Source organism: Amia ocellicauda, chromosome 5 (genome assembly GCF_036373705.1).
Source record: "Amia ocellicauda isolate fAmiCal2 chromosome 5, fAmiCal2.hap1, whole genome shotgun sequence".
NCBI classification, from domain to species: domain Eukaryota; kingdom Metazoa; phylum Chordata; class Actinopteri; order Amiiformes; family Amiidae; genus Amia; species Amia ocellicauda.
Window position 1 is genome coordinate 28,740,329 of NC_089854.1, and position 12,054 is coordinate 28,752,382.

The 12,054-nt window shown below is 34.8% G+C and overlaps 1 protein-coding gene across 4 annotated transcripts in view; it reads left to right on the forward strand.

Moving 5' to 3' along the window:
• myocd (myocardin) overlaps window positions 1-12,054 on the forward strand; it is a 148,381-nt gene that overhangs the window by 76,086 nt on the left and 60,241 nt on the right. For all 4 annotated transcript variants that reach the window (XM_066704678.1, XM_066704680.1, XM_066704681.1 and 1 more), the window contains exon 3: window positions 8,628-8,771. In XM_066704678.1, the coding sequence (XP_066560775.1) occupies window positions 8,714-8,771 (58 nt within the window). In that variant the 5' untranslated portion in view covers window positions 8,628-8,713. The remainder of the gene's footprint in view (window positions 1-8,627; window positions 8,772-12,054) is intronic.

Consider the following 12,054-nt stretch of genomic DNA (forward strand, 5'->3'; position numbering starts at 1 on the left):
GGCAAAAGTTCTAAATCTTGCCAAATGCTCTGTTAAAAAGTCATCTAATAACTGGTCCAGCAAATCGGGGTGTGTGTAAAACCTGAATCTCTTTATTATTCCTGTGTCTATTTACTTTCAAACAAATCTTTACACACTCCGTTTTTAGATGTGACATGTGCTTGGTTAGGTGGGAGGTAGCTGCACTCACTGCAGAAGTAACAGTCCCTGTAGCATGTTTAAACCATGCAGAAGGTTTTGAGAAAATAGTAATTTCCTGAGTAATGTATTTCATATCAAACAAAAAGGTGCTTCTGCAAAAACAAATTAAATATTGTTGAAGCTAATGGCCTGATTTGTGTATTGACTGGATGCCTGGTGTAGTTTCAGAACTAAACCAAAGTGAGTCTGTGCACTGGGATTTACACAATGCAGACTCATCAGCTTGTGTGTAACAACTTCACAAATGTGACTTTCATTAAATTCTATTATGTCTGCCCCTACTGGCTTACTCCCTCGGCTTGCCTCCCTTCCTTGGGTTTCCTTTATATCCTTTGATGTATATTATGTGTCTTGTTTATCCTTTACATAGATTTATTTTTTCCTACTCCTCCTGATGTCTTGAGATGTTGCGTCTCCATGCTCTGGACATTTAATGATCCCAAATACAGCTTAATACTGTCAGTGTTGCAGCTGATAAAAACTCGACTGAATCTCATCTGATTGGAATTCCGATAATATAGCAATGAAGACCTTCCTAATGAGGTAACATGAAAGTTGGCCATGTCCTGGTCTCCATACAAGAACTCAAGCATTCTCAACAAGTAGACACCCAAAATATGTTCACTGCCTCCTTCCCATCCTTTAGAAAAGAGTCAGGAGTCAGTTGTCTTGTGCAACTTCTACCTTCTGTGCACAATCAATGGAGTCATAACCATATTGATCTTACATTAAATTATTGCCCAGTAGTGCATACACATTGAAAATCTTTATATGTTATCACAGTTGAATCTGACATCTGAATTTGGACTAGCAGGTGTCAATACTTGTATGAAGTGACTACAGGATTTTGTGTGTGCAATGGTACATAACAGGGTGTTGTTATAGTTATGTTACTGGTTATGTTTTTCCATTTTCTATGCTAGTTTAATTCATTTCAAATTTTGCTTAGAATTGACATTGCTATAATTTGTTATAAATATCAATCATATTTTTACAACAGTGTTGTCGGCTAAACGGAAAGCATCTGCATGCATACAAGATGTCCTTGGGATTAATAAAATGATTACCCCTTTAGTAATGCCAATAATTCTGATCAGATTTCTTTGAACAGCATTACTTAATATTTGACTTAAAGGGAAAGAGTCCGCCACACTGATTTAACAGTTTAACCACAATTAGCGTCTGTAGTCTTAGGCTAGCCCCCTGTGTATGTAAGACCACATTTAAAAGCCTCCCATAATCCTGGCAGGGATACAACACAACTGGTGGCCTGCAATTCCAGATCAAAAAGCATCAAGATTGAAATAATCTCTCAATGAGGAGGGCATCTGGCCTCGGTCAAGATTAAAATGATGTGACGTACAAACCTCTGAAGGTCCATCCCATTCTCTCTGGGATCAGCTCTTCAGAAAACTCTATTGTTCTTCTCACCGATGAGCTAGTCCAAATTATTAACTCAATTGTTACCCTTTGATGTCCAAAGGAAAGCGATGCATATTCCAGGCGATGCTAATCAGTGTCCAATTATTTGAAACAATAAATGCCATGAAAGGACGCCACCTAAATCATTCGGAAACCAACACTGATTTCTATGATTTACATGTTTTGTGAACGTTAGCATAATTATCTGGTGAGATCAGCACAATGCAGTTTGTAAACATCAGTTTCAGTACAGAGTTTAAAGTTGGTTCATGCTGTGGCAATTTTAGGTATTGTTATTAAAATTCCAAATCTATAGATCGAAATAAAAATGTCAAATAAACGTGTTTATTTCATGTTTGGATACTGTTTTCAGAAACAGTGTAAGATGTAATCAAGGTCTGGTCATAGTATTAGGTAAACAATAACAGAGTTTAACCCTGGAGGTAAGTGTATTAATTCCATTACTAAATATACCATTTTACTTCAGACTACATAATAATGTGCAACAAATATTGAGAGTTGAAAACGATCCCAATATATCATTAGATTTACAAATTATTGTCCAACAGATACATGTTTCTCAAAAATGTAAAATTGGCCCACTTAATTTATTAGCTTGAGTTATTTTTAATCTTTGATTTAATTTTCATAATTTCAGACTGCATTAATTTATGTTTCTTCTAGTTGACACAGTCAAGGCTGCTTGAATATGTCAATTGTATTCTTCAAAGCCTGTGTGAAATTATTTGTTTAGATATTTCTCCTAACCACAGTATTATGCTACTTTATAACATTTTCTTTGGGAATTAGCTTTTTAAATGCAGGTCTAGGTTGTTTAAAGCATGTAGGATCCATAATTCAAAGTCAACTAGAAGTAGTGTTTGTGGCAGTTTAAGTCGAAGTCATCAAAAGAAACAAACAATTAAAAAAGGTTCCTCACTCATGGGTTACTCACTGTACATACTAATCATACAGTTCTGAACATGTTTTGTTTGTTTTTTAAACCATACTAATAATACACTGCACAGTGTTTAGCTAATGTAGTGGTGATAATTAGCACACTGCTGTACATGTAGAGTTTAGGTAAAATAATGAATGGAAGATTAAAATACAGATCATACTGAGGGACTTCAGTGGCCTCCTCAAACATTACTCTATTAGTAAAACTATAATCGAGACAAACCAGTGTGTAATTTTTCTTCCACCACTCTTATATTACTGCCAGTTTACTGATTCCTAGAGTATTTTCAGAGGATTATGGTGCACCTGATTCAATTACTTGAAAAAGTACACTGGTTTGCTTTTAAATACTACAATACAGGAGAGTCAGGCTAAAATCCTACCAGACCTTTATCTGAGCAGAAGATATACATATTGTTTCCTCTCTCTTTTTATTGCAGTTAGGGTCTGTATATTGGAACTTATTTAAAATACACTTGTTAATATCAGAACTACTATAGCCCTATAGCTTAGCGTGTGTGATTTGTGCTAGAATTCCGATGTGTTTACTGATTTTGAATGAATTCCTTTCCATATTGTGCTGCGTTGTAGTGTAGTACTGAAATCACTCACTGGGAGTTCACACACATTATAATCTCGGTCATTGCAGCCCAGGTACCACCTCGCACATCTGCTTTTGCTTACTCTGTAAAACGTAAAAGTCTGTGTGTAACTTAGAAACTAATCAGCCTCGTGTTTGATATGAATCAGAAAATCACTCCTCTGTGGGTTGCTATGTAAACTGATATTTACATTTCCCTTTCAGAAGTGAACCCAGGTAGTCTGTTGCCTTGTCATTTTAACAACGGAAGTGTTAGGAGTATCAAGGGACTGTGGCCTTGTATGAAAGAAAAAGCATAGGCTTCTTGATAGTAATGAAGATATATATAGTTTTATTCCACTTAAATCTAAATACTTAATTACTGTATTTTATACATCAGGAAAAATTCTACTGATGGTGTCCAGTGATGCTTTTAAGTGTCAGACCTAAGTGGTCCAGAAGGCAATATATTTTATGTATTTGTTATTATTATTATTATTATTATTATTATTATTATTATTATTATTATTATTATTATTATTATTATTAATAATAATAATAATAATAATAATAATATTTATTGGCAGACGCCCTTATCCAGGGCGACTTACAACATAAGTGCAAAACAAAGTGCAAAAATACAGTTAAGTACAAGGCATCAATCATTACAAATTCAATCTAACTAAAACATAGTAATACAAAATACATTTTACAAATTCCAATTTACAATTTACACAAGTACAGTTTGTGACTTCCTACATCCTGGAAGGTGAAAGCTAAGTGCTGTCAAGATGTAGGGTCACAGTCAAGGGCTTCGGGAAAGGGAGCAAGGAGGAAAACAATCAAAAGCACAAGGGGCATAATAAAACTGTGAAGTGCTATCTAGCAGGGATAAAATGACTAATATTACAAGTACTGTTAAGATCCATAGGTCATTTTTAATGTTTTTTTTGCATCCTCCTCCAGGTAATGTGGCCTATGAACATGGCATTAACATTTTCTTCATTGGGGGAAAGTAAAGAGTACTTCGCCCTGCCAAGAAGTGGTGTATGAATTGATAATGATGACACTGATAATGAGAGGAATTCTGTATCTTGATTGCAGCAGGACTTTGAGTCTGGTCCTAATTGTGGTTTAATACAGCATATCGTCCTAAGTGTAGATACCATCTAGCAATAATACATGTCTTTGAAGATGTGCTCTTACTTTAATTATTATTGTTGTACGTTGGGGTACTTGGTCCTCAGGCTACCCCTAACTCCCATGTTTCCAAGCTCATAATCGCAAGTCTCACGTTCTGTGCACTCCTTTGAGCTGTGAAGATAAGTAAGCCAGCAGTTATTCCCTAATGTCCAGCTGTCACCATAGTTAATAAATTGGGGGATTCCAACCTGGGTGGACTTTTAAGTTTAGCCCATCAGTTTAAATGCCATTAAAAAGATTCTCTTGGAACATAAAAAAAGAAAAGAAAAGAAAGATCTGATTGCACTTCATGTCTTTGTTTTTATTGAACGTAATATAAAATGTTGTCTTGTGTCTGATGTCAAGGGTCTGACTATTACTGTTCCCTTGCGCGTGTTGACTAGCACCTCCCTATTTAGTAGAGATTAATATCCTTCACTGTTCACATCTGTTATACAGCATGACTACAAAGCACAAGTATGGGTAACCTTTCTAATATTCAATTAGTGCTTAATTTGACTGTGTTTTATGATATGCAGTTTTAATTTAGAATAAAAGGCATTCCGTGTTTGCGGTTAAATTAAATTTACAAAGGGCAACCGAATATTTTCATGCAAGGTATGTTTTTGTGTGTGTCTGTGTGTGTGTTTGTTAGTACTTTCTGTGGAAAGTAATAAAAAGTGATAAATGCTTTAAATCAGAAAGATCATCTTTGATATCGTAATTCATATATGAGCATGTTGTTCTCCCTCTCGCTCTACCTCCTTTCTGGAAGTGAGTGTTTGAGTATTAAATGTTGCAACGAGGAACACTGATTATCAGATTAGCCCTGAGATGATTAAAGGTTTGGCAAAATCAAAGACGAGTGAGCAATACAGGACCGCTCACCATGCAACATTACCACACAAATAAAGGACTGTAATGGCATGAACCTTATGTTGTTGTTTTCCTTAATTGCAAATTATCAAATTAGAATTATTTTTAAAATCCCTCAGCCGACACATACTGGATCTTGTATAACAATAATGGAATATGATGCAGCTTAAAGTAAAAGGTTACTTCTACTGGGTACAGCCTATACCACCAATCAAAAATACAAAACAAAAGTTTGAATGATATTTAAATGAACTTCTTTTAGTTTGTAAACCTGCTATGATAGCTCTCTGCTTCATTTGACACTGAAAGATTATTGTGGAGTGACATTGATTTAATTGATTTTTAAAGATCTTTTAAAGTCTTTCTAAACATTCTAAACACCAAAAAATGTTACATTGTTGCACTATTGTGCATTATATACTAAACAGTCTCACGATTATAGAATGGTGAAAGCCCTACTGATATCCCTAATTTAAACCAGATAAACACAAGCACATAACCTGGACTGATGTTATTTCATGACCACAGAAATGTGTTCAATTTTTTAACTGTAGCTTTAACTGGTGTTTGTCCAAAAGGACAGCAAACATGGAGAATGAGAAGCACGATGTAAGAATGTTTGTTTGGAAGAGACTCTCTCAGGCACTTCATTGTATTTACAATTTCTTGACATAATCCCCTGTCAGAATTGAAATATTATCCTTTTTTCTGTGCTGTGTTTTAAGCCTTATTTTTATAAATACATACACAGTTTGTTCTCAGCAACTATGCTGAAGACATTTCTTCCTTAAAAAGAGAGGGTAAATAATGAACTGCTCAATTATCAATTTTTTTCCATGGATAAACTTTATTTTTCTTGCACTGACTAGAACATAATCTAACTGCTAAACCAATTTAAATTAAGGGCAAGCTAATATATCCCTACATTCATTTTGCAACATAACATTTATTGAAAAAGTCTATTTATCTGCTAACACGTGAAGGATAATGCAGTATCAAGAAATATATGTTTATGTAAAATTGTTCAGGTTCTGGGTTTGATCAAGCAGTTGGCAATGTACAACTCCATAGACTCTAAGCAGTGTAATCTGAAAGATTTTCCCCCAGAGTTCACCCAGAATGTCCCAATGAAAATAGTTTATATTACTTCATTGTTTAATAAAGGTTACTGTGCTCAAATGTTTTCAATTATAATTAAATATAATTATGTAATACATTTTCTCTCAACTAAAAAGTTAGAACAACTTAAAATGTTAAATGTAAAGCATTGCACATGTCATTTCCATGGGCCTTAAACTATTGAGTTTTATAAGCACCTCTTTGGGGTGTTTTTAAACCGAGCCCTATCTAATGTATTTGCATTTTTCAAATGATCTTGGCAGTCAACAACTCTCTGCAGCCCCTAAAGGTAGAATGGAGATCTGTATAAGTCATGAAAGCAAGAACAGAAATACAAGTAATCCAATTCTAAAGCAGGGGTCTCAACTGGTTCCTGGAGGGCCACAGTGTCTCCTGGTGTCTACTGGCATACTCAGTTATTTACTTCATCTCAGTATTTTATCAATTAAATATATGTATCAGTCTCAAATACTTGTTGTTAACCTTTTCTTTCAAGATTTTATTTGCAGTCTTGGGAGGACCATTACATTTAATATTTAAAGTTAATCAGACAACTTAAGTCGCTGGGGAGCTCTGATAAAACCTAAAATGAAACCTGTGGCCCTTGAGGACTAGGGGTGCCTTGTGCCCTGTAAGCTGTTTTACCATTTCTTTGTACCAGAATGGCTGCATTTCTTATACTTTGAAATACATAAATATTTACCTATTTTGAATTTTAAATAAATAAAAGAGAATTGTAAACCAAACATGTAGCAAAAAGGTGCAGATCCATTATAGAACTCCTAAAGAAAGTAAATGTCATACTTAAATGCATTCCTCTTGGATGTCCAAGGTGAAAAGTTGACTAGGAATATTCCATAGACTATTCAAATACTTAAATACAATGTATCTAATTCTATGATAGTATTAACCCCTTCAGGCATATTGCTAGCATTTATGCCAGATAGTAAGTGGTGTATGCAATTGTACACACTGTGACCAAAGGGAAAGATAAAACATACAAAACATATGTCTTTATTTTAAAGGATTTCATTAGTTTATACTCCAAAATTGCCATCTTGAACTCTCAATAAAACAGCACATTCCCCTTCAAGAAATGCTGACACTGTTATTTTATGTGACAAGTGGAGAAATCATGGGTCTTGTGCATCAAAGTGTTTTTGCAAACACAGTTTATTAATAATAACAGAGATGTGTGTACTTAGTACCCTGTGGGTTTGTTTCAGTAAATTATGAACCAGGAAAGAAAAGAATTGGCTTGTCCAACATAGGATGAAACCCTCCTCATATTTCACACGGACACACTGTGGGGGCTCTGAAAGCTACTGAATTCAGACCTGTGTGTGTTTAATATTTATGGATGGATGAAGACGTTGCTGGGCCTGCACTTTGTACGTTCTGTAAATTAATAAGTTGGCAGAAGCTCTTGAAGGGAGACACGTTCGGAGGCTTAAACTTTGTAAATAAAATGTGATCAGGCAACGTTTTCTGGGCACTGCGGAATGTCTCCGGGCCGAAAGCAGATTTGAAGGAAAAAAAAAACCATAGGTCCTGCTGTACTGTAAATATACGACAAGCTATAACTGTCAAATAAGACAAAACAGTTATCACACTAAGGACAGGGGGCTCATTTTGTAATACCACTAGTGATCAGATTTTATATTCATTTTTATTGGTGTGTTTATTTTAAAATACAAAATAGACAGATTTCATATTCATAGTTTTCTCTAGTTTATTCCAGCGGCACAGGGATGTTTTATCTAAGTTTAACAAGTTCAGCAGTGTTGATTTGCCAGTTAAAAGCTTGGTAAAAGTTCAGGTACCAGTACAACATGTTTTTCTTTGGACTGTATGGAGATGGATACTTAGAGGTATAAACATACTGTTAGCAGCTACAAAACTCAGCTCCTGCTTAAATTGTACAACAAATATCTGATGCCAACAAGGACTAATATTAAATTGTCACTGGAGGGTAAGTTTAAGGTCAGGAACAAATCTAATCATTGACATTTTTTACTGTATTAGTATTTTATCTACTAGCAGCAGTGGAAATTGATCAGTTATTGGGTACAGATTTGTAATTTGCACTTCATGTGTATTTCAAAGTTTTAATTTGGTCGAGGCCTAAACATTATCACTGAATTTAATTTGTTTAATCTAAAATAAATATGCTTGTATCCAGCTTAAATGGTTCTTCTACCTTTGATTTCAGAGATTTTTTTAATTTTGTATGTGTTAAGATATGTATGTGTTTTATTTTATACTTTATTATTTTATTTTTTTCCAGTGGGAATTCAGTTTGTCAACCTACTGGGACTGTGATCATTGAAAGTGGATCAACAGGCACTTACAAAGCCCTCTCCCAACACTGTGATGAATGGAGTCACCAAGGAGACTGCTGCTCAGGACGAGAACTCGGGCCACTGCAACGGTGAGAGCCACGCCAAATGTGATTTTGTCACTGACGAAATGCGGGACCTTACCTTGCAGGTCAACCAGCAGCTGCCTCCCCTCACAGAGAGAAAGAATGGTGAGTCCACACTTCTGTGCTTTCATTTTCAAATGGGGAGGCTACAGAGCATATGCATTCTCTCTGATCGTTTTAAAAGGAATTGGTGAATGCTGATACTGTTATATTTTAGGATTTGCGGATAGAAGTACTACATTATTTTTTTTTCCAATAGAATATTTATTTTTATTTGTATCATTGTCTTATTATTAGGATTAGTAGTAGTAGTTGTTGTATAAAGTGCATTTTTAATCAACTTACATTTTTAACCTCAGGTATATGAGAGTCTAGTGGACAATTATTATACTTGTGTTTATTTTTATATCAGTTTGTATCTTGATGTACAAAGTTATTTCAAAAGTATGTTTCTGTTTTATTAGGACTGTGATGATTTAGTGTAGGTGATTTACTTTGTTTAATTATTGTATTGTTCTGAAATATTATTTATATTGCACATATCCACACATACATATACACACACAGTGTATTTACAACCATAGTATTAGCTTAACATTAATCATGACCCAAATCATTAAAAACTAATTGTAAAAGGCACTACAGTGTGTGAGACAAGAAACTGAAACCAAAACCAAAAAGAACAAACCAGTAAACAAGGTTGCTCCATTGTAACTCTTTTTGTTACTTTTTTTTGTAACTAAGAATTAATAATAGCTTTGTTTAAGAAAAACATATATTTTTGCCAACTTACATACCAGGTAAATAGGTAAGTATGTATTGCAGTGCTTTGCCAAGTAACGTTCCAAGCCAGATAAAACAAGATTGTTTGAACATTGTATTAGAACCAGCTGATGATTAATCCTGTACGCTCTGCTTTTCAACTTCATAGCCTAATCAAACCAGCTTAAATGCCACTTGAATCACAAGGTTTGAGATGAAAGAATTCAAGGAATCCTATGATATACACTATATTTTTAGAATGATGAATCCCCTTGAATCACTGCTCAGGGTGAAAGAAATGGCGCCTATCCTACTTTACAGTTCGGTCAAGTTAATTTTTCCATGATGTCAAGTGTGGTGCTGGGGTGAAACTAACTGGAAAAAAGTGAAGGAATCAGATTTGGTGTCTCATCAACATTAACCATTCTTTTGGTTTTTAGTTTTTTTGTAATTTCTTTTAGCAATACCAAGTTTAAAGCAAATATGATTTTGAAACTGTTTTTTTATGTTTTTTTCATCCTTCGCATTTAAGAATAATTATCTTTAGATTAACACAGAAGATTAGGTGATGTTTTCAGTAAAAAGACACAGATTCCTCATTCTCTTTATAGTGGTTATTAATCAAAATGTTATAAAAATGTAAACACTGCTTTCAGCCCCTTTTATCTTCAGTAAAGCTACTTTGAGAAACAATTCAATCCAGAGATATACATGTTGTTAGAAAAGCATCAATACACTTAATTGTAATCACAACTATGGGAAACTTGTAATGCAACATAATCTTTTCCCCGTGCCATAAGCAATGTCTTTAATTTGTTTAATTTGTTTTGATTGTGGTAAAATCTTTTCTCATTTGATACTATCTGTATTTGAGTGAAAGCAAACTATTTAAATAATTTAAAAAAAAAAATTGTTCACTTTGCTGATAGTAAAACATATTGACCTTGTTTAAGGGATGGTTTATATTTCTGCCTGCAACTCATAGTATAGCAGGCCTATATTTAAAGTAATACAACAAAACTGATATTTGAGGGATTCAGGGCCTCCAGTTTTCATTCTCTCACATAGTTAATTGAACAGAAAATGCGCTGAAAGATGGTATATTAATAGAAACCTTTTACAATGTCCAAGACAGTTTTTGAGTTAATACATCCATCCATTTTCAATAACTGTTACATCCAGTACAGGGTGAGCTGGAGCCGTACCCAGTGGGTACAGGGTGCTAGGAAAGGTATGCCTTTGATGGGTTGCCACTCCATCACGGGGGGCACAACCACACTCATGGGCAACTTGGAGTAGCCAGTCAGCATAAGCAGGGGGACATTTTCCTGAAGACTATGCATGCACTGTTTGTCTATGAGAGAAATATAAGCCAGTTTTAGTCTGAGCAAGTCTAGGTACTATTGGGAAGTCTAGGTACTCTGCACACTCAGGCACCTAGTTTCAGGGTTTAGCACTTCCATCTGCATCAAGCCTTTCCTTTGGAGTGATAGATGGGACGGTAGACTTTCTGGACCTGCAGGGTGAAATATAGTGGGCAGTTTTGACAGCGTGCATGTTGGAGGACACATGCTTTTTCTCATCTTTCTTGGAGCAGCATGGAAGTCACATCGGTGAGCCAAGACCAGTAATTGGCGATTCCAAATTGGGGTGAAGAAATTAGTGTGAGCATCATAGTATCATAAGCATCATACATTAAGAGGTTTGGTTAAGTCCATTTCACTGTTTATCTTTGTCAACACAAGAGATGGTAGGGATACATCAAGGGTCTTTCGAAGAACAGATCAGAATGTATATACTCATTAACAAAACAGCTGTGTTTTCTAAATGTTTAAAGAGAAGAGGGACGATGCCAAATTATTTTTCACTGGAAGTTGCTAATTTAAATGTCAGAGACTTCAAATGCCATCTCTACACTCTTCGGTTAATCATGAAGTGCTGGATTGTTCCATGAGATGACAAGTGTTACTGGTAACTCATATTCCAAGAATATGATTACTCTGTAATTATTTCTTAGGAAATGATTCAGTGGTATGAATAATAATTACCTTAACTCATATTTTTAATTCTTCAAAATCACTATTGAGATGCATAATCAAGGGAAAGTGTAAAATATTTCAGACCTGAATATCTTAGTTGTTTATACTTGGGGTTAGCTGAAGACCGAAAATCCAAATTTCATGTGTTAGTAAATCATTAGTCTGCTAATTCTAAAATCTATTGAACTGTTAGTATCCGGTAATAGGTAAAACAATCACCATAGTAGTTTCTGAAATTCAGTGTGATGGAACTGGAATTGATTCAGGATTCAATTTTTAAATATCTTCTTGATGCATTTATTTTTCACTCTCAGAAGCATATGCTAATAATTTAGATTCCTTGTAACGATGAACATTTTAAACAATAACAGGTTGACATCAGAATCTGTCCATGGAAAACAAAACTCAGTTTCAGATGTTCAAGTGTAACCTCTGAAAAACTCTGATTTGTCCACACCTGCTACATTTGAGCGAGTGCAGACTGACAC